The 24,325-nt window shown below is 37.7% G+C and overlaps 1 protein-coding gene across 1 annotated transcript in view; it reads left to right on the top strand.

The window, feature by feature from the left end:
* The window catches only part of LOC140751378 (uncharacterized), a 95,241-nt gene that overhangs the window by 14,565 nt on the left and 56,351 nt on the right, over positions 1 to 24,325 (top strand). The window contains exons 2-3 of the mRNA XM_073085285.1: positions 7,100 to 7,241; positions 9,478 to 9,587. Coding sequence (XP_072941386.1) covers positions 7,100 to 7,241; positions 9,478 to 9,587 — 252 coding nt within the window. The remainder of the gene's footprint in view (positions 1 to 7,099; positions 7,242 to 9,477; positions 9,588 to 24,325) is intronic.

The raw sequence follows: 24,325 nt of genomic DNA, 5'->3' as shown, positions 1-24,325 counted from the left end.
ATAAAAACATTTTTAGAGAAAATTTACCAATAAATAACTAATACTGCGTAGTTTACATAATAAATAAATAATTATTTCAAATATTTTAGGGACATTTTAGCACGGAGACGTGGCAAAACTTTTTTACGCAACTATTTCAATTCTCAAAACTGGGTACATTTTCTTGTTAGGAGTGAGTAATCTTTACTAATCTATGGTCATATCATATACTACAGGATCTATATATTTCACCGAATTATTGTGAAATCGGTTAAAAACTTAAGGGCTGCTTCAAGACTCCTTTGTCTCACGGGGTTAAGGTGTCGCCACACTAGGATGATAGTATTATAGGATAAATATAATATTATTATTGTAATGTGATATTATATCGTGTCGCTGTACATGGCTCAGTCTAATATATAGAAATGTAACGTTGTTTAAAAAATAGGTTAATGATGAACTGAAATGAGTTATCTGTCTTTTAAATCCTCTATAACGTTTTTATTTTTATGAATTTATATGAACTATAATGATTTCATTAAACTTTATTGTTTTCACTTAGAGAACTGCATACAGTGAGAATTACTTTCAAAAATACGCCATAGCAATATTTAATAAATTATTTTATTAAAAATCTTGTCATATTACAATCAATTACAACAATTAAAAGAACGAATTAAGGACAACAGCTAAGAAAAAGAGATATATTTAAAAACTTTTTTTTTCTTATATTGTGTGTGCATAAATAATAAATAAATAAACAATTTAACGAAACATAAATTCCTTTATAAAATAAATATATTTAATAAATCGTTTCAATTTGGAGTAACATAATTATAACATAAAATATTTAACGAATTGGTTTAAAATAATTTTGCTTAACATAATTATCATAAAAATATTTAACAAAACTAGCCTGTATGTGGAGCTACCTTTACCAACTCTATCTATCTCTGTCTAACGCATAACGCCGTCTCGCTACGCCCGGGGCTGTTCAATTTTATACTTATTGATTCGGAGGTCGTAGGCAGTACTGATTGCAAAATAGTTCTTTTTTTAAATAAATTACATTTTTTAAATTGAAGTTTATTTAAAAAACGCCGTAAATAGTAAAAAGCGATGTAAGAATCACAAAATGTATTAATTTTAAAAAAGATTTCAATTGCAATATGACTGCATTGTAAGTGTAATATTTAAAAAATAATTTGATAAGAAAATCAGTAGGTGTTTTTTAAGGATTAATACTTTTACTCACCTATTTGAAAATTAAATTAAGGTTGGGTCTGTGAACATTTATTGTTTTTATGGATCTTATTTATAAATTGAATTATGTTTGTTGTAAATCTTGAAAGGTTACTTTATTGAATTTATAATTTACATTTCTTTTTTACATAAAGCTACAAACTTAAAAAATAATATAATGCTAATAAAGAATATTACACAATGTACATTGATACGAAAATAATGAATAATACTTAAAAATCATGAACCTTTTATACGGAAGGCTGAAATGACAAAATTTCAATTTAAAACCGTTTTATGTTTTAGTAATAATAACAAATAGTAATTAAGCAAATGATGCACAATTATACGAATGCTATAAAACATTTATAAGTGCGTAATAACTTATAAATCATTAATTTATCACTGCAATTAGCACAGAAATATTAACATTTAAATATTTTTTGTTCATTTATTACTGTTATTACAATAACCCTCAATTTTTATTCAATACTACCTGATCCGGCAAACGTTGTGTTGTCATATAAATAAAAAATGTTAAGAGTGAGCAACCCTTATCACTTAGGGGTATGAAAAAATAGATAGTAGCCGATTCTCAAACCTACTGAATATGCTTATAAAATTTGGTGAAAATCCGTAAAGCCATTTCGGAGGAATACAGTAACTAACATTGTGACTCGAGAATACATAACATTTATAACTAAAGAAACGTTATAAGTAAATAATAATTATTAAAAGAAAAACACGTTTGCCTAAAAATAGCACCAGCTTCATATGCTAAAAAATATATTGACGTTCAAAAAATAATCACCTTGAGAATTTTCTTTGAATAAAACGCATTTATATAATATTTGATTTTAATTTTTGACAAATACACTTGAAAAAATTAACCTCCTCGTTTAAGCAAATATTAATTAAAGGTTTTTGCTATCGGTACTCATCTTCCTTGTAATGATAACAATCTTGTCCATATTTGACAATTATTTATAGTCCGCGCCAAACTGCTAGTCCGCTCTGAAGTTGTTGCGACCAGGTGTAGTCATACAATTTGCTATGGCGACGCGATTCATTTCTATATTCAGAGCGGACTAGTAGTATTACGGGGACTATGCATTTACACGGTGTATGTTGACTGTACATCACAAAATGGCTACGTCCGCTGTACTGAACGCTAATCCAAGTAATTTGAACGCATTGAGTATTTAAATTATGAAGCCTGTTTAGGATACTAGCATCGAGGTATTAGGCTTAGGTATAAGTATGACGTATATAAGAAAGAAAGAAACAAATAAAAAAAAATGGTTTATACAATTTGTATACGAACGGCATGCCAGATTTATTAGAAATAACGAAAGAAAATGAAATTGATTTTAACAATTTATATTTGACCGACGCACGCCAAATGTATGAGAAAGATAGAAAAATGAAGGAAATATATTTTTATAATTTATTTAATAATTACATGTATTTACGATATTTTTTATCACCGTTAAAGTAAATAATACTTTATTACGAATACGCACAAAATTTCGAAAGAGAAAGTACTGGGGGCCTACCACCATCTTTTAAAAACCATCATAGTTCAGGAAAGTTTTATTTCCTCCTTAAAACAGTAAAATATTCCGTCATACACAGTTGAACAAACTTAAACCCTTTTTAATTTTTCGCCTATTGTATAAAGCCTGAAATTGTCATATTTTGCTTAAAAAGTTAAATTTCCTGCAAAAATCAAAAGTCTGATTAAAATAATATTGTGTTAAGAGATGGTTTAACCCCCTGGTATTTGGATCTCGGATTCCCAGCGTCAGGGGATAAATTTCAAGCAAATCACTCTTAAATATTTAAAATTAATTTGATAGTCGCCTTTGTACAAAACTTGCGAAATTTACAAGGCAACTTTATGTTATCGATTTTAAATATCGCTGTTGTAAAAATACATTTAGCAAAGGTTAGTACTTAAAAATTAAACTTCTATGACATACAAGTGTGTTAAATAAATAAAAATTGTATAATTGTCAAAATAAATAAAAAGATTTAAAATTTATCAATACTTACATATAAATAAAGAATCAGATTGTAAATATATTTAAATTAGCATTATCATTTATTCAAAAGTAAATTGAAAAATATAATGTCAAACATTTAAACATTTGGATAAATGTTATTCGTTAAATATTATACCTTTTCTAAGCTCTTACGTACGAAATAAAAGAAAAATTAAATTAAAATTACATTACATTAAATTAAATGTATATTTATTTACATCTTTGTTGTATCTAAAACTTAAAATTACTGAACTGTAATTTTAGTGTGTAATTATACGTGTATTGTAATTGTAATGTTCAATAATTTTACATTAATCTTCTCGACTTTATATCCTACAGAATTTTTATGAGCAACTTCACTTTGAAATAATTCAAGGTTCAATTTTAATTGAAAAAATCTTTGATTGTGGCGTAATAAAATTAAATAACATTTTTGTTATCCGTACATAGTCAAAATTAACGATGTCGTTTATTATTCATAATTTCAAAAATAGTTTCGTTTAAAGTTGTTCTGCTGACGCTACCCTGTTACCTACATCCGGCGTACAGATTGTAGTCAAAGTTGGCTAAGTCATAGTTTTATTTAGTGTTTGAGTGGAAACTCCTCATAAGTCTTAGAAAACTTAGTATAGTTCGCGTAAAATCGCTAGTCCGCTCTGAACATAGAAATGAATCGCGTCGCTATAGCAAATTGTATGACTACATCTGCTCGCAACAACTTCAGAGCGGAGCTTGGCGCGAACTATAAGAATATAAATCGCCAACCGCAATTTCGTCTTATACTAAAAATATGTGTTACCTACTTTATAGCATGCGCCTTCCTTCCACACTAAAAAATATGTGTTACTTATCCAGACACAACTTCTATATAATTTTAGTATTTTTCTGCTGACGCTACCCTGTTACCTACATCCGGCGTACAGATTGTAGTCAAAGTTGACTAAATCATAGTTTTATTTAGTGTTTGAGTGGAAACTTGCATAGTCTTAGAGAACTTAGTAATCATATTAATATTTTCTCTTGTGTGTATGAAATTATGCTTCTTTTATAACAATACTAGCTGACCCGGCAAACGTTGTTGTCATATAAATAAAAAAATCTTAAGGGTGAACAACCCTTATCACTTAGGCGTATGAAAAATAGATAGTATCCGATTCTCAGACCTACTGAATATGCATATAAAATTTGGTGAAAATCAGTAAAGCCGTTTCGGAGGAGTACGGTAACTAACATTGTGACACGAGAATTTTATATATAAGATGTGTTACATCAACGTAATTTTTTTTTAATATAGGTGTAGCAGACGAGCGTGCAGTCCACCTGATGGTAAGTGGCTACTGCCGCCCATGGACATCTGTAATCAACCCCAGATAGGATTAGATATTCATACCTGAGAACAGATGCGCCGTTACCCCTGAGGACTAAGCTGGAACGCCTCAGAAAAGTCTGTCTCCCTTCAAACCGGAACACAGCAGCGCCTAACACTGTTGTTATTAGGTAGAAATAGGTGTGGCGGTGGTGCCGCCGGAGTCGAACCACAAAGGGTTCCACCACCTTCAAAAGTACATAACTTCATCCGACTAAAAAAATATGTGTTTACATGGGCGGGCGTAAATTAATCTCATGCTAAAGTTACGTGTACGTGTTACGTGTAAGATATGTGTTACATAGCTGAACACAATAACGTCCCACCTTATGTGTTACAAGGCGCGCGTGACTTTGGACCACTAAACATTATGTGTTACATCGTCAGACACAACTTATATAGAATTTTAGTATTTTTTCTGCTGACACTACACTGTTACCTACATCCGGCGTACAGATTGTAGTCAAAGTTGACTAAATCATAGTTTTATTTAGTCTTTGAGAGGAACTCTTCGGAATCTAAGTATATTAACTTCGTTCAAAAAAGCGTGTTTGTATTCATGTTTGTACATTTTATATACTTTTTTAATATAAAATATGTGCTACAATAATGAGCGCTACTTCAACCCACAATAAATATTGTGTGTTAGCGTGACCCAAGAATCTTCTTTCTATGCTAAGAATATGTGTTACATCGGTGCGAGCAATTTTATCTTATGCTAAAATTGTGTGTTACTTCGTCGCACACCAAAAAATATGTGTTACTTCGGCGAACTTAATATATATTTACTTTTAGTAATTATTGTGACGGTAATACCACCTTTATACGTTTGTAAACGCAAATGTAATCCAGGCACCTCAGATTTTACAACGTTATGTACGCATTAGAAATTGAGAATCACTTGCTTAAACGGTGAAGGAAAACATCGTGAGGAAACCTGCATATCTGAGAAATTAAAAAAAAATCAAAGGTATGTAAAGTCTACTAATACGCACTTGTCAAGCGCGGTAGATTATGACCTAATCCTCATTCTGAGAGACCCGTGCCCAGCAGTGGGACAGTAATGGGTTGATGAAAAGCAGCAAGTTGATGAAACCGCAGGGCACAGCTAGTGAAAAGAGTAACATTCCATTTCAGTGCTTGAGTATTGATTTTCCCCATTAAGATGTTATAAGAATGGAATACTGTTATAACTCTTTCTTAGAAATGTTTACTTGCAAGAAAATGTCAGGTATTTTTGAAAATAGATACGTGTCAATTTTAACTACTTTGGAAGTAATACCGCTATTTATTTATCACTAGTAATTTGTTTTCTAAAAATAAAAGACGTTTTTTTTAATTTTATTAATTTAACTATTTGATGGCATGGTTACTTTCTATTAAACCGAACGAAAATCAACCGTATGGAGAGCGCATGCCTCCATATATTCTTCCCGCAAAACTCGTAGGATCTTCTAAACTATAAGTCTAATTTAAATGCTACAAAGAGAAAATTTTATCTACGTTAAACGCTTGATTTATTTAAACAATTTATTTTGATAAGGATTAATATTTGGTATCTATAAAAACCATTTTTATATGAACTTAATTTTTGTCTTCTTTTTAAATCATAAAAAACTGTGGAGTACGCAACAAAGATAGACATATGCCATCGCGGACTTATTTGTAGGCCTTTTTAAGGTGTATAATACTGTAGAACATTAGTTTTATTTATCTCGTAGGGTGCAGCCAGCGTTTGCAATGTAAGCAGAAAAAATGTGTTTATTTACGTAATCTGTAAAATTAGCAGTGTTATTCTACTATATTATGCATGTATTATAAATACAAACCTTCTTGTTGTATTACTCTATCTATTAAAAAAACTGCATCAAAATCCGTTTCGTAGTTTTAAAGGTCTAAGCGAACAAGGGGCCAGATAGTGGGAAGCGACTTTGTCTTATAATATGTAGTGGTGATATATTCTACACTCACAGCCCCACACTAGGATTCTCTATATCACGGTCATAGAGATACACAAAGACGAATACACTAACATCCAGACTCCTAAAAAAATGTTTTTTTTTAGTACAATTTTCCTCGGCATATTTTAGCGAAATGTATATGTACCTTAATTTAAAAAAATAATAAATTTAGCAAAATTATCTTAGACATAATTTTTCGAAATTATAGACCTTTGCGTAAAATATTTATACTCAAAAAAAATTTTAGTAAGCATCATTTTTCGAAATCTTTCGAACTCGTAAAATGGCTTACTTTCCAGTTGGTGGTAATTTTAGACTATTTCCTAACCTTTTTATAAAAAAAAAAAAAAAAATTGTAAAATTTTCCAAGGTAATATTTTTCGAAATCTTTCTATTCGTAAAAACGCTTTTTTTCCAGCTGGTAATTTTAGACCTTGTCATAATCTTTTTTTTATCCCAAAAAAAATTTCCAAGGTAACATTTTTCAAAAATTTTCGATTTTCCAGTTGGTGGGTGCTCCATGTGGCCAGCACGGGCAGTACACCTTCTACAAGGCGATCCGGTTCACGGGACCTCAGGAGCGGATCGTTGCCATCGGGGACTTCTTCTTCGTCAAGATATGGCAGGACTCCGAGCTGGTTTCCATTGGTAAGTCCAAAATTATTTTCTATTAAGTTCTTAGGTTTTTTGTTGAGGTAACCTTCAAAAGGTACCCAATGCCGTGAGAGCGATACGGGGTTATGTGGGATTCTAAAACCCCCGGTGGCCGTCCTAGACGCTGCGTTGAGGACTCCGGTATCTCCAAGTAACGCAACCGGAGTCCTCTAAGCGCGTTGCCCCATCGAGTTTCGCCTAGGTGAGCATAATTTCGCAAGGATTCTGTACCCAAGGGTAAAAACGGAACCCTATTACTAAGTCTCTGCTGTCTGGCCATGGGTCTCCAAAACTGTGTATTTTTTTAGGTTCTGTACCTCAAGGGTAAAAACTGAACCCTATGACTAAGAGTCCGCTGTCTGTCTGATTGTCCATCTGTCATAGGACTCTACCTCTTAAACCCTTATTGCTAGATACTTGAAAATCAGTTTTATATAACGGTGGCCGCTACAGTAAATAAGTACCTACTTAAAATTAACAAAAAATCAAAATAAAGCAGGGTCTCTTGAGGGTTCCAACCACGTCTGTGTAACTTTAAAGTGGCGTCGAATATATTGTGAAAAAATGATATTATGAAAATGGCGAGAAATTAGTTGCCAACCTATTATTTTTTATTAAGCCGTAAGTAATGGTCGATGTTAAATCGAAGAATATGTTAAGGATTAGAATGATAATATGGAAGTAGCAGACGAGCATGCAGTCCACCTGATGGTAAGTAGCTATTGCCGCCCATGGACATCTGTAATCAACCCCAGATTCGATTACATATACCTGAGGTCGGTCACAGATGCGCCGCTACCTGAGGACTAAGCTGGAACGCCTCGGAAAAGTATGTCTCCCTTACCACACCCTTCAAACCAGAACACTGTAGCGCTTAACACTGCTGTTATAACAGATAGTGGTGCCGCCGGAGTCGAACCACAAAGGGTTCTATTTGCACCCTAATTGCAAAAGGTCCTTACATCAAATTTTCTGTTCCCAATAGTAAAGTCACCAGTGGCCATCAGTGTCCATTACTTCCGTAAACACGATCAGAGATCGATAATTGACAGTAGATTGCTTCAGCCTTCCACAATTAGGTCGGAGCTTAACGGTGACATACATTGTATGTTATGTATGGAATATATGTATGTATGGAAGAAAGTACATACATACAATAATTCAGTATTTTTTTTTATATAATATGGGAGTAGCAGACGAGCATGCAGTCCACCTGATGGTAAGTGGCTACTGCCGCCCATGGACATCTGTAGTCAACCCCAGATAGGATATTCCTACCTGAGGTCGGCCACAGATGCGCCGCTACCCTTGAGGGCTAAGCTGGAACGCCTCGGAGAAGTCTGTCTCCCTTACCACACCCTTCAAAACGGAACACAGCAGCGCTTAACACTGCTGTTATTAGGTAGAAATAGAAATTGCTTTTATATATTTTTTGTTAAAAGGTTTAATGACGTCAACACGATTTATGACGTTGTTTCATACAACAAAGTATTGTGAGAAATATCTAATGTTTTTTTTTTTTAAATAAGCAATCTACCTATTTCTTTTAAATCCAAATGAAATTATTGTATAGTCCGCGCCAAACTTCCAGTCCGCTCTGAAGTTGTTGCGCGCAGATTTAGTTAGCATATATTCCGAAACGTAAGGGCACACTAACGCAGCTATGTGCCCGTAAGCGAGAGCTGAGAGAGAATATCTCCATTTTTTTCTATTGGGAAGCGACTCGTTTCTATATTCCGAGCGGACTAGAAGTTTGGCGCGGACTCAGAGAATGTACTGTATGTCGCCATAAATATAAAAATATAATGAACGTTTGATGGTACGGAAGCCTCCATGTGCGAGTTCGACTCATACTTGGCGATTTTTTACCACGCTTTTATTAGCTTGGGTTGTATCTATGTATGTATGTATGTAACGGAATCTTTGAACTCGATTTTTACCCACTTTGAATGGTCCGAATAATTAAAAATATTGAACAATTATCAAGAACCGATGGCACTACACAATTTTAATATTTTTTTACCATTCTCCTCATCAAATTCGTCAAGAATTAGGATTAACGATTTTCCTTGTGGAATTTTAGCGTGGTTTTTAGTTTTTAAACTATAATCATTATATTATTTTGAATATGTACGTAATGCGTAAATATATGCTTTTAGTAAAAAGCTATTATTTTGATGTTAAAAAATTGTCAATTTTATAGGTAGACTAAAGTTAGTCTCGTTTCCAGGGGAGCTCCAGCTGCTCTGGACGGACCGCGTGTCAGACCAGACCCTGGTTAGTCTGCGACTCTACTTCCTGCCAGAGAACACACCAGATGGCCGGAGTCTACATGGAGAGGTAAGTCCAAAACTATTATATCTATTAGTATAGTCCGCGCCAAACTACTAGTCCGTCGCATTTATAAAAAAACATGAAAAAAAAGTCAAAAGGTTACATTTTTTTTGTTAGGAGCGACTAATCTTTACTAATCTATGAGGAAGTACTCTAATTTTATAGTAATACAGGTATACCTATAAGAAATTAAATCAATAGTAAGTAAGAAAGAAAGAAAACATTATTAATAAACAAGTATTTAATAACGTTTTTCATATTCTTCTCAGAAAATACTTTTATTTGAACGTAAATTGGAAGGGGGAAGCATAACATCTAATCTGTCCGCCAAATTGGGGCATCCGCCATATTGCATTTAGACGTCACTAAGTTAATCATGCAATGTGGTGCAAATACATAAATTTTAAATCAAATGTAAAACAGATTATTATATGACCCTTAATTACAAATTACTTTAAGAAAATGTTGTTTATTCTGGACATAGATAAGTATAGATATCTTACCGCCTTGTAATTGAATAAAGCCATTAAATGGCTTAAACGGTTGGCGATTCTGTTAGCCGTTTAATGGCTGTCATGGTGTAATTTACGCGGAACAATGCCGACATGCGCAGTTATGACACGAAAACGAAGAAAAAGTGCGGAGAAATATCGTTTCATTCGTAAATGATCTAAAAACTACATTTTTTTAATAACACAAAAGTAAAATACTAAAATTTTAACACTTATCTAAGTGAACATTATAATTATTATATTATCCTTAATTAAATGGAAAAAAAACTATGCACTAAAAAGATAACAAAAGTAAAATAACAAACAACATTACAAAAAGCTAAAATTATAAAAGAAAAGAGTTTATTACTATCAAATAGCAAGAACATTTTTAGTCATAGCTGAAAACCCTCGATTAGTCATTTTAAGCAACAAAAAATCTAAACCATCGGTTTATCCCATTACGAAGTAGGAAAGTATATTTTTTTTAATTTACATTTATTTTGTAAAATTGTAAAATACAATAATGAAATATCAATATAAAATAGCTATAATATTAATATTTGTTGATACATTACAAACTAGTATTTAAAGTAATTCTTAAAAGTTTAAAATTTAAATTTTAAGGTTTTTAATTGGAAAGTATTTATATTAGTTTAAGTGTCAATATAAAATTTAAAGGTACTTAAATTTAAATTTTAATTTTAAATTGAAATAAATGAATAATCATTATTTTTAATCATAACATCTGGCCGTATTTTAAAACCATTCTTTAAAATATCGTTCTATATTCAAACTTACATCTCAGGTAGACTAACAATACAAATAACAGATAATGCATACAAAAACCACGATTCCATAGAAACCTCAAAAATCGAGTTCGTTTCTACGAAGCGTTCTATCCCGCTCGCACGTATAGCGCTGTCTCGCTCTAGCCCCTATTTGGTAACGCCAACTATTTCATGGATGAAATTACGAATGGGTTTTGGTTTAAGTTATAAGATTATAACGTTTTATGTTATATTATTTAAAATGGAGTTTTTTTGTGTTAAAATATATTTTAATTTTACCATAAATCGCATGTTTTTAATTTTTATTTTTTATACATTATTGTTTTAATTTTTAAGTTTCTTTGTTCAGGTAAAATGCGATTGAGTAACAGATAAATTATTTATTTATACATATACTCATATTCTACATGTAATAAATAATTATTGTTTTATATGTACGGCATTTTTATAATATTGTAGCGTGCAAGCATGCAGTCCACCTGATGGTAAGTCGCTACTGCCGTCCATGGACACCTGTAATCAACCTTAGATAGAATTGGATACTTACCTGAGTTCAGCCACAGATGTGGTACCCATGAGAACTAAGCTGGAACGCCTTGGATAAGTATGCCTCCTTTACCACAACCTTCAATCTAGAACACAGCCGCACTTAACACTACTGTTATAACAGAAATAGGTGTGACGATGGTGCCGAAGTCGATCCACAGAGAATCCTACACCTTTAATCACTTCATTTTGTAAAGACATACCTAATAACTACTTTTAGTACACAATATCTTCTAAAAATACAGAAATATAATTAAAAAATGCAACATTAATTATTCCCTCACATTATTTCTGTTTTGCACCACACGCCAAATCCCATTGCTAGTGCAATCTCAACTAAATTGAACTCTATTACTGGCACATAAGGAGGAAACTCCCTTGGAGGATAGTCTGAGTAATTTTGTAGTACTTTATGGCAACTGTACACCGGTGTATACGTTTTGATACTTTTTAATTATTGTTTTAGAAATATTATTACGTATTATTTTGTGTTTAAATTTAAACGGATTAAAATTGCATTAATACTTTAAATACTAATAACAAAAAAATTAAGTATTTTATAGTGAAACATATAATATTTTAATAAATTTGTAAAAATAACGAGAGTTGTGTGTAAATATATTATAAATAGCAAAATTATATTTATAAATACATACGTACATTTATTGTGTATGTATGTATTTATATGTAATTTATAGTATTGATGATGAATATGGCGATTTAGATTTAGTATTCATATAGATCTGTCTTTTATGCGAATAAATAATATAATTTGATATAAAACGTGTAGAAAAACATTTAAGTAGAAATGCAAGGTTTTTTAAAAAAATAAGTCAATTAATGAGTCACTTTTTGAGATTTTCGGAAAAAAACATATGGAAGCCGAGTTGTTTTTAAGTGCAGAGGGTAATGTATATCGAGCGTATTTTGGTATATATGTCTCATTATTTGGCGCTTACAGCCCAAACGGCTTGACAATTAACATATGGGGTGTCGTTCTATATATAGCATATGAGGATTCGTCTAAATTGTGGGAGTGACATAGGCTATATATTTTTTTTGCCTTTCAATTCTCAAAATTATTACCTTAAACTTGGATGCATAAAGTCAATGACAATAAAAATACAAATAATATCAATATTAATAAGGTTTATTTCAAAATGAGTCATAAATATAAATATTTGGGAGATCGCCAAAAAACTTGGTCTGTGAAAGAAATGTAATAGAAAGTTTAATCAAATTACTAACATAAATGTTAAGATGATATTGTACGTTACATTTACAAAGATAAATTATACAATAAATGAATATCGGAAATTTTAACGAATATTATAAATTATAACTAATATTAATTTGATTGTACATATTCACTGTACTATTCCCAAGGGATAGATAAAACATTCGTCACCCTATATTTAACTAAAAATATATTAAACACTTAACTAAAACTATATTTAAATAATAAAAATGTACTATCAAGTTTAATATGTAACAAAATTGTAACACAATAATATTAAGAACAAAATAATATTTAAAACCAAATACCAATATCTTTATTTGTGAATAAGTATTTAAAACTTCACTATAAATAATATTGAAAACAAAACTAATAATTTAAAAGTGTAAATCTAAGAATATTTGTCACTGTAAATTGAAATAATATTTAGAACAAGACGCTCCGAGCGTAGTACACGATACACTCGCCCCACCGCGCCATGTGACGACTGTGGCACAGAGGTGCAATGGAGACGAGTTATATTATCAATATATTTATTATTTTTTATTAACTGCACATTTTAGTTTTAATTCAAAATTCTGTGCATTAAATTTAACTCTAATTACTTGTGTATTTTGTTGCTTGTAAAATGGAAACTCAATTTAATTAAAAAGTATATTTTGATTAATTTAATTGTAAAAATATTTTACGTGTTTGCCTAGCCAAGCATCGAACCTGGAATCCTATTCGTGATCAGTATGCTGCACAATATTTGTTCAAATCATATTTTACTAAGAATCACTTTAATAAAACACATAATTTATTAATTATTTACAATACGTGTAGATTATTTTATCAAAGCAGATAGCTATCTTATAATTTCATACGTAAATGTACAAAAATTATACAAACAAACACAATTATAAAATGTTATTGTAATATCGACAATGTAATTTGTAATATCAACAGACTTTTATACGTTATTTCCTGTTACAGTAAATATTGTATATCTTTAACTAGATAGACAAGGACAAAACAGAATAATTGTAAAGGAGGTAGAAGTAGTGAAATTCAACCGCAAGGTACCACCGTCACACCCATTTCTAGCGTGAAGGTAGGTGGAAAGGTGTGGATGCAGCAGACTTATATTATATATGGGGCGATCTTAGGAAGGGGTGGTAACGTACCTCTGATCAGCTTCAGGTAGGATTCGTATACCCGGTGTCCTTGGGTGGCGGTGGCCACCTATCAGATTCACTACATGCTTATTTGCCACTTCAGTGTTAAATTTTTTTTTTTTTATCAAGAGTTTATTTTGGTTTGTAGCTTTTTTATAGCGTTAAAAAGTTTTGCGAATATATATTTTTTTCAATAATAATGTTAAAATAATAATAATGTTGAATTTCGACCACTACATTTCAAACCCTAGTTATTTTGACTAGCTTTCGCCCGCGGCTTTACTTGTGCCGAAATAAAAAAGAAACTTACGTATATCTTTCGCGTATCTTATCTTAATTCTCTCTTTATCTTAATTTTTAATCTCATTGTTAGATAAATCCACTGCTAGATAGTTCTCTTTAGAAAAATGAGTTTATTTTGTTTTAAAATTGTAATTATATCTTTGAGATCAACATGACACTTCTTGGAATAAGGTAGGTAACTATGATACTATAATATTGTGCTTAAGCTTATATTACTAAAATTCAGCGGTTTGTAGCATAATACCTGAGTATGTCTATTCCGTATTCAGTCAAATATATTTACAAGTACACCTTTTCTATATCTATTTTATTATTCCTCTTTAAAGATGAACTTATTTAAAAACGACTTAAGGGGAATTAGCAGCAGACGAGCATGCATCCACTTGATGGTAAGTGGCTACTGCCATGGACATCCGTTATCAACCCCAGATAGGTTTAAATATTCCTACCTGAGGTCGGCCACAGATGCGCCGCTACTCCTGAGGACTAAGCTGGAACGCCTCGGAAAAGTATGTCTCCCTTTCCACACCCTGCAAACCAGAACACAGCAGCGCTTAACACTGCTGCTATTAGGCAGAGATAGGTAAAGCGGTTGCCGCCGGAGTCGAATCACGAAGAGTTCTTTCAAATATTTGGGTGTATTCATAATATTGGTTCCTATAACGCCAATCAAATGTATAGCTGGTTGGAGCGACTCTTTAGGTATTTGTGTATCTTATCTCGAGTTCACTGTGTAAATAACAGATAACGCCGAATCGTTACTGTACAGTTAGGCGGTTAAGTGGTTAAATATGTTGGATTTCAATTATCCTTGTTAATTTGTAAAATGCGCTTTGTCACATCTGTTCGCATTGAATATTCCACTTCTGGGCTCCTAAAAAAATAGGCTTCCCCTAAAACATAAGTTAGACATTATGTCATTTGTATTCCTTCAATTTTGAACATATGAAAATATTAGAATATTGTGTATTTTTGGATTCTTATGTGTAAAAAAACTTCAGTATCTTTGCTATAATAATAAAATATGAAATAAATTTAATACAAACATGAATGAATTGATTGTTTAAGAATAAATTTGTAGGGCTTAAAAACTTTTGCATAATATTTATGTTTTGCATGTTTTAAATCGTCTTTTTTTTCATATAAATTTTATTTTTACTTTTACCAATATTCGTAGTAGTCGTATTAACTTACTTAACGTACTTAATTTACAATTTTATATCATTTTTGTAAACTTATTGTAGAATTAATTAAGTTATTCAAAATTATAATTTCACGCTCAAATCTTTTATTATCGACAGTACAAAAAGTAATAATAGAGATATTTTGTAAGTCGGACGAGTGAATACCTTTTTTAATGTCCGCACCACGATAAGGAGAGATATGAGGCACAGGTTCTAAAACATTATAGTATTTATTTTTATATTTATAATTTGTAAAACAATAAATATCATTTTAAATCTTTAATTGTCATTTATAGATATAAATTTACATTTAAGTAAATAAAGATGTTAAATGTGTTGTGACAATGTAACGTGATTTATATTATTCATGTTTGTTTTATTTAATTTAATATTAAATGTCAAATATAACTTATTTATGTCTTAAAATGTCTTAAAATAATCGAGCTATTTTTAATAAATATTTTAATATTCATTTTGAAACGGAATAAATAATATATCATGAATAAAAATGAACTGAAAAAATAAATGTATGTTACTCATCATTATAAAAACAATAACAATAATTGAATTATTTAGTTACAAACTATAAAAATTACATAAAATTACTATAAAAATAATCTCAAAACAAAATTGATTTTGTAGTAAATCAATTTTGTTTTGAGATTATTTTAAATATCATAAAATGTTGATAAATTAATATAATCAGTTGATACGATAACATTATTCATTGGATTGCTTTTCCAGATATTTCCGATTTAAGGTATGATGTAATATTTAATATTATTATTTATTTATTAGCATTCTACAAATTACGATTTACAACAAGATTTTAATATTAATGTTGACTTCAAATAATATTAAATTTAGCAATGGTTTTATTGTCTGTCAAATAAATAGTAAACAAATAATAATTATTGGTTCATGAATATCAGTTTTAATAATATGTACAACACAGAATAATAGAAAAGAATACTTTCAAAATGTAATATCTGAAACGGCTCCACGCTATAGCAATGAAGGTAATTTCTTTTAATCATCGTCAATTGAATTAGTAATAATAAAACCTCATGAAAAATATTTATTGATTAAATATCAAAATATAATATTGGAAGTCTCCACGCTATCGCAGCCAAGCAATTATTTTATTCATCGTATTTTCCCAAATGTTTAATCCGTATTAATTAAATGCACCTATACCATATATTTATCAAGAATAAAAGCGCATTAAAATAATCCTGTATTCAAAATGTAATACTAATAGAATTGGTAGCGTCTATACGTATTAATTCAACCCAATAATAACATTAATTTATTATATATCTGATATAAAAATGCGCATTAAAATAATCCTTTGTTCAAAATAATACTAATATCGAAAGCGTCTCCACGGTATCGCAGTTAAGCAATTATTTACCAGTGGCCGCGCAGGGCTGCCAACCTCCGGATTATATTTTTAATGATGCCAACCTTTGAATATCGTGTCTCGATCTGTGACGATTTGTTTTTTTGTTTTGTTCTTTTTATTGGTTGATTGGTAACTTTAATTGTTCTAAGTTATTTAATTGTTCTAAAATCTATATAGATTTGTTAATATTTTAAATATTACATTTTTAAAAGAAAATTGTTTTCATATATTTTAATATGTTTAATATCAGTTTTAAGTACTATTACAAAGTATTATAGAATTTTGGTGTGCACTATTTATGGCACATGTGACATTCTAATTTAGTTTTTAGTTTATTACGGCACAATCGATATACCTATTACTTTATAGCCTTGTAGCATTATCTGGTTTGAAACATGTGTTTAGGAACACAAAGCATTCCATTTTAGTTACGGCACCGCGATTGGAGCTCGTGCACAGAACCCCCCTCACGCGCATTGTGACGGCGCCGGCGCAGCCCGGCTACTTACTTGGCCGCCCCAACACCCACCCTTTCATAGTAAAGGGTCCCGGTGTTGGGACGTACTACGCTAAAAAATCGACTTGGCACAATAATGAAGAAGGTGGGAGCGAATCCGAAGACCGCCGTCTACCCTCAGGAAGGAGCAGAAGAGGGAGACGGCGAAGAAAGAGAGGCCCGATTTTCTAAAAGTACCCTCACGTCGGCTTTAGAAAAGAGGGACAGAAGATCCAAGAAAGGGACGGCTGCGGAGCCATCCAGGATCCCGAGGCAGGTGGTGAAGAGGAATATCTTCACCCAGGCCATAACACCAGCTGAGGTCGGCCAGAAAAGTGCGGAATCCGGACGCCAACCAGGAATCTTCGGCCAACCCATGACGGGGAAGCCGCAAGAAATACCAAGGAGGCCGACGAAGGTCCCGCGCCAGCCTTCATCCTCGCCGGAGAGTGTTCAGCTGCCGGCGAAGGTGCAGAGAGTGGAGGAAGAGGAGGACAGCTCCGACCCACTCTCTCAAACTTCATCCGAATATGAAGATAGCAAGGAGGAGTCTGCGGAAACTGGCGTGACGGTTGCTGCTGCTGGGGTGAGTCTGCCAGTTAGGCATAGGTCCCCCCCGCGCTCCCCTACCCCCCCAACTCCGTCCACAGGGACCGCGGCCATGGACGCCGGGCTGGACTCGACGTCGTACGCCGCACTGGCATCGACGCCGTCGCCGGCGCCCAGGGCCGCGACCCCACCAATCCGTCCACCCACGCCCCTCGCTCCCGCATCCCCTGTAGCCGCGTCATCGCGTATGGGGTCGTATGTGGACGCCCAGCCAGGGACGTCATATGCCGCGGTGCTGACTTCGCCTGCACCGCCGAGCGCAATAACACCGTTAACACCAACCGCGCAAGGTAAACCCACCCAACAGGTCTCGAGTGCTGCAGCGGCCGGGAAGGCGTACCCCCCCCCTGGTGGTGGAGCGGATGCCGAACTGGCCCACACACTTCGCGGCGCTGCGGGAGAAATTGGGCCACGCACCCAATGGGCGGCCCTTCGGGCAGGGCATACGGTTCGTGCCACTGACGGCGGAGGAGTACCGGGTAACCCAACGGTACCTGACGGACCTGTCCGCCACGGAACCAGGACTCTCCTGGTTCTGTTATACTCCGCAGGACGACCGCCCCACAAAGGTGGCGGTAAAGGGCCTGCCGAGTATGACAGACCCGGATGCGGTCACCGAGGCCCTAAAAAGGCTTGGGTTCCCGGCACGCTTTACGCGTCACATACCACCTAGGCGAGGCAAGCCCGGCTGTGTTTACTACGTACAGCTGGACCGGATGGCCGAGGCAGAGCTCGCGCGCCTCTACGGGGTAAGCGAGCTCTTGTTTATGCCGGGGGTCGTCATCGAGGCGTGGAGGGGTCGTTTCGGCCCCCCCCAGTGTCATCGCTGCCAGGCGGTGGGACACTCCTCGGTGAACTGCCACCGGCCGGCCAGATGTGTCCGCTGTGCGGGGTCACACATAGTCGGGGACTGCCCAGAGCCAAGGGACGCCCCCCCCAAGTGCGTCAACTGTCGCGGGGCGCACACGTCCAACAATAGGTCGTGTGCGTACCTCAAGAAGATGGCGCGCGTAAGGGGGATGACCGTCCCGCCGCCCCGCCCGCCCATCCCTACAACATCAGCAGCCCGCAAACCATCCGCGACCGCCGCCAGGGAGCCAGTACCCCAGCGAGTCGTGGAGGAGTTCGCGCCCACCGAGGGCGCATCGCTTATGGCGCCGGCCAACCTCCCTACTCTGCGCGGCACGAGGGCGCAGGGCAGCAGGAGGAAGGCCAAAAGGCACCAGCAGAGGACCGCCCAGCAAGTGGAAACACAGGCTGAGCGGCCTCTGCTGAATAAACCGAAAGCGGTTCCACATCCGCGCCCGCCGGTGGCTAGCGCTCAGTCTGCTGCCACACCGGCACCGACTCCGGCAGAACATCGGCCACCTCCTCCAGCGCCGACTCCAGCCCCGGTTGCTGCACAGGCGGCCCCCTCCCGCAAAGGGAAGGGAAAGGGCAAAGGTAAGCAGTCGCAGCGGGAACCGGAAGTCCCCACGGCCCCACCTAGCCCCACACCTCGCCCACGGTCGGTATATTTACCGACCCCTGCTCCTCGCCCCCTACAGGCTCTGGGGATCAACACGCCGGCCGATGAGCTGGTGGAGGCAATCGCCACCATCAGTGAGGCTATTGCGCGGTACCCAGAGCTTGTAGGAGCGATAAAAAATATTATTTCGAACACTCTCGGGTTCCAATATGGCAGTACAACTTAGGCTGCTGTATTGGAACCCGGGAGGCATAGTCCCCCAACAACACGGGCTCAGGCGTCTCGTCCAGGAGCAGGACGTTCACGTGGTGCTCCTGGGCGAGACGAAGCTGCGCCCGGCCCAAGACTTCCGGTTGCCCAATTACACCGTGTACCGCCGCGACGAAATATCGCCGAAAGGCACGGCCTATCGTGGCACCGCCATAGCGGTTCGTCGCGATGTGGTACACGACGTACTACCGCTCCCGCCGTTCACTCACACACGTTCCATTGGGGCGGTGGTGAGTGCGGCGGGCCAGAAGCTGCGGCTGTTTGCAGCCTATAGACCGCCTGGACCCCTCTTTGACCCGCAGGACATCCATACCATCTTGGACGATGGTGCTGCGACCTTACTGACCGGCGACCTCAATGCCAAACATAAGGCTTGGGGATCCAGAATCGCCAACCAGGTGGGACGCAAGCTGTACGAAGACTCTGAGGCGAATGGCTACGAGGTGATTGGGCCAGAATCACCTACGCACATTCCCTCGGACGAGTCCCATCGTCCCGATGTCCTGGACATAGTGCTCCATAGGGGTCTCCGTTGTCCCGTCCATGTGGAGGTGCTGTATGATCTGGACACTCAGCACCTCCCCATACTCATCACGCTTGGCCTAGGGGCCGATTCAGTGGCTTTTCAGCGCCAGACTCGAAGGGTGGACTGGGGAGCTTTTCAAGCCACCATGGGTGGCGTTAAACTCACCCATTCGCTGCACACGCCGGAGGGGGTGGAAGCGGCGGCCAGCGCCTTCTCGGCTTCAGTCCGGGAGGCGCTGGACGCAGCGACCACCCTCACACCGAAGACCTACAGACGCGCGCGGCTCCCAGCCCACCTGGAGAGGAAACTAGCGTACAAACGCTTATTACGCCGATTATGGGCGCGCACCCGCTGCCCCCGGGTCAAGCGTGACCTCAATGCCGTGGCGGAGGAGTTGGCTGCTGGGATGGCGGAGTACCGTGGGACCACCTGGGAGGCGAGAGTCGACCAGGCTGGAGAAAACGAGACTTCACTCTTTCATCTCAGCAGGCAGCTCACCCGAGCCAAAACACCCGTCTGCCCGCTTCTAAATGGGGCGGGCAGGCGGTGCTATGCACCCAAGGACAGGGCGGAGATCCATGCGGAGCAACTAGAAGAGCAATTTTCTCCTCATCCCGCATCCGCCGCCGCCGCCGAACACCACGAGATTGTAGAGGCGTGGGTAGAGGACTTCCTCGGGCGTCCGACACCGCCACCCCAGGGTTTGGAGTTTATCTCCCCCACGGAGACGCGGAAGGTCGCCTTGCGCCTGCCGAAGCGCAAGGCGCCAGGCCCCGATGGTGTGCCGAATATGGCATTGGCTATGCTGCCAAGAGGAGCCATAGTCACTATGACTAGGCTCTTCAACGGCATACTCCGCACGGGCTACTTCCCTTCCATCTGGAAGTTGGGGAAGGTGATAGTTCTCCCGAAGCCGGGGAAAGACCGCCGTCTCCCGGCCAGCTACCGTCCCATCACGCTATTACCCACCATAGCGAAGCTGTTCGAGAGGCTGGCGTTGAAGCGACTGCACCCGTCACTTACTTTAAGGGACGAGCAGTTCGGCTTCCGCGCCGGTCACTCGACAACGCTTCAGCTCACACGGGTGATCCACCATCTTACAAGCGAGACCAACTACGGACGACACACGGTCGGCGTCTTTCTCGATATCGAGAAGGCGTTCGACCGCGTATGGCATCCTGGGCTCGTTTTTAAGCTGTTGGAGTCGCCCGTGCCGGCTTTGCTGGTGCGGTTAATAGCGTCGTTCTTAGATGGGCGGCAGTTCATAGTAGCGGTTGAGAATGTCACCTCAGACCCCCGCCCAATACGTGCGGGCGTGCCGCAAGGCAGCTGCCTCTCGCCACTACTCTACGCACTCTACACGAACGACATTCCCACCCTCGAAGGTCACCTCGAGGAATGGGAACGGGACGTGGAACTCGCGTTGTTCGCGGACGACAGCGCGTACTTCGCGTCCTCTCGTGATCCTGTGCTAGCAACACGCAGGATGCAGCGCTTGCTGGACCTGCTCCCAGAGTGGCTGGACAAGTGGCGCATGGCCGTCAACGTCGGTAAGACGGTCGCGACACTTTTCAGCCGCAGGCGTACTATGCCGCCGCCGCTACGTTTCCGTGATCGGGAAGTAGCTTGGCAGCCCACAGTTAGGTACTTGGGATGTCACATTGATCGCTCGTTGCACATGAAGCCTCAGGTGGACCACGTGATCCGACAGGCCCGTGCTGCACGAGCGATGCTCCGACCAGTGCTGGCATCTCATTTGCCGATCCGTACAAAACTAAGGGTGTACAAGTTGTACGTCCGATCACGCCTAACTTACGCGGCACCAGCATGGTATGCCCTGGTGTCAGAGTCCAACCGCAAGCGTCTCCGTGCCGTGCAGAGCCTGGCCCTACGAACGATCGCGGGGGCGGGACGTTACGTTCGGAACGACGTGCTGGAGCGCGACCTCAAGGTTCCGACCATAGACGGGTTTGTGGCCGGGTTGGCGCGTCGTATGTACGCACGCGCCGACAACGGTCCACACGCCCATCTCAGAGGCTTCGCGCCCCTCCACGCTCGACCCCCCGACGGTCGCCCGCTCCCTCGTGAACTCGAGGGGCAGGTGTCCTCCGACCATCTGGAGGACTGAAAATCTGCACACGCAGCCTGGCACAGGTCACGTTAGGACCGATTGCTGCACCGCTGCCACACGGCAGCTCACAACACCGGTGGGCAGTGTACCCACTGAGGAGATTGCCCGGGTAAGGAGGGATCCCTCGAGGCCCGTATTCCCTGCGCCATGCGGCGAAGTCACGCCGCGGCATAGGACGACCATCTTGCTTGGCTGCCAACCTCCGGATTATATTTTTAATGATGCCAACCTTTGAATATCGTGTCTCGATCTGTGACGATTTGTTTTTTTGTTTTGTTCTTTTTATTGGTTGATTGGTAACTTTAATTGTTCTAAGTTATTTAATTGTTCTAAAATCTATATAGATTTGTTAATATTTTAAATATTACATTTTTAAAAGAAAATTGTTTTCATATATTTTAATATGTTTAATATCAGTTTTAAGTACTTTTACAAAGTATTATAGCATTTTGGTGTGAACTATTTATGGCACATGGGACATTCTAATTTAGTTTTTAGTTTATTATGGCACAATAGATATACCTATTACTTTATAGCCTTGTAGCATTATCTGGTTTGAAACAAGTGTTTAGGAACACAAAGCATTCCATTTTAGTTACATAACGCTACAATTTCTGTCACACTATCTTATAGTAGCAGTATAGCTGCTGTTCCGATTTAAAGAATTTTTGACACATGAGACATTCCAACTTAGTTTCCTTGGGCAACGCCACACCTGTCCTAACTAAGATTTTTTTCTAAAATAGGTTGTAGATTGAGTCATCAATATAACCTCCATTATATGTAACTTGTTTCACTAGAGAATGTTATTCAAAATGACGGCTTTAACAGATTTTTTTATAATATTAAAGTAAAATAATCTCAAAGGTGAGAGATTATGAGAGGAGACCCGTGCCCAGCACTGGGATAATCATGGGTTGTTGATGATGATGAATCTCAAAGGTATGTGAAGTCTACCAATACGCACTTGGCCAGCCAGTGGACTATGGCCTGACCCTCATTCTGAAAGGAGACCTGTGCCCAGCAGTGGGACAATGGGTTGACTTTAGAATATAATCTCTATAAAACCAAGTTATATCATCCTCTATGCTTTGTTTGTTAAACTAATGCTTACGTAATAATTGCCTATTAGTTTAAACGTTGTAATAACCTTAATCATAGTAATATTATTAACGCAATTAATGTTAACTTTATAACAACTGGATCTAATCTTTTCATAATTAGCATATAGATATATAGACGAGCATCCAGTCCACATGATGGTAAGCTACTGTCGTATGGACATCTGTAATTAACCACAGATTAGATTTGATTCCTACCTGAGATCAGCCATCTACTGACGCCCATGCACATCTGTATTTAACCCCAGATCAGGTTAGTCCTACCTGAGAGCCGCTACCTCTGAGGACTAAGCTGGAACGCCTCAGAAAAGTATGTCTCCCTTAACACACCCTTCAATCCAGAACACAGCAGCGCTACACCGCTGTTATAACAGAAATAGGTGTGTCAGTGGTTCCGCCGGAGTCGAACCACACCACCTCAGGTATGAATATCTAATCCTATCTGGGGTTGATTACAGATGTCCATGCGGCAGTAGCCACTTACCATCAGGTGGACTGCATGCTCGTCTGCTACTTCTATATTATATAAAAAATTGTATAATTAACATTTTTCGTAATCCATGCGAAGTCGCAGACACAGTTTTAATATAATAAAACCTTACCAACTTATAATTTGCCACATAAAATTATTAACGATTAAACATTAATAAATTAATTGCTATTTCGAAATAATAACGTGGGAGCGTTTAGAAAATTAGTTTATTAATAAAAGTTATAGTTACGAAAGAAAGAAACAAAGAAATAAAATAATAGAAAATAATTATTATTAAAATAAAAATCAGACTGCGTAAAAATATAGCGGCTTCAGCCGAGTTTAAAAAATTTAGATTTGTATTTTCATTGGAATGACAGTGGCGCCACCTGACGAAAATTGGTCGTAGCAATAGAAACCTTCGTGTGCTCATGCACAACTTTGCTAAAGATCATCACGTGATCAAATGCATAGTGTATGATTCTATAAAGGACATACAGACAAACATTCATTTTTATATATGTAGATGTCAGTCCT

Source organism: Epargyreus clarus, unplaced genomic scaffold, assembly GCF_041222505.1.
Source record: "Epargyreus clarus isolate Ecla_fem2 unplaced genomic scaffold, WU_Ecla_fem_2.2 ptg000022l, whole genome shotgun sequence".
NCBI lineage: Eukaryota > Metazoa > Arthropoda > Insecta > Lepidoptera > Hesperiidae > Epargyreus > Epargyreus clarus.
Note: the sequence above shows the minus strand (reverse complement) of the source record. Positions and strands in the feature narration are given on the sequence as shown.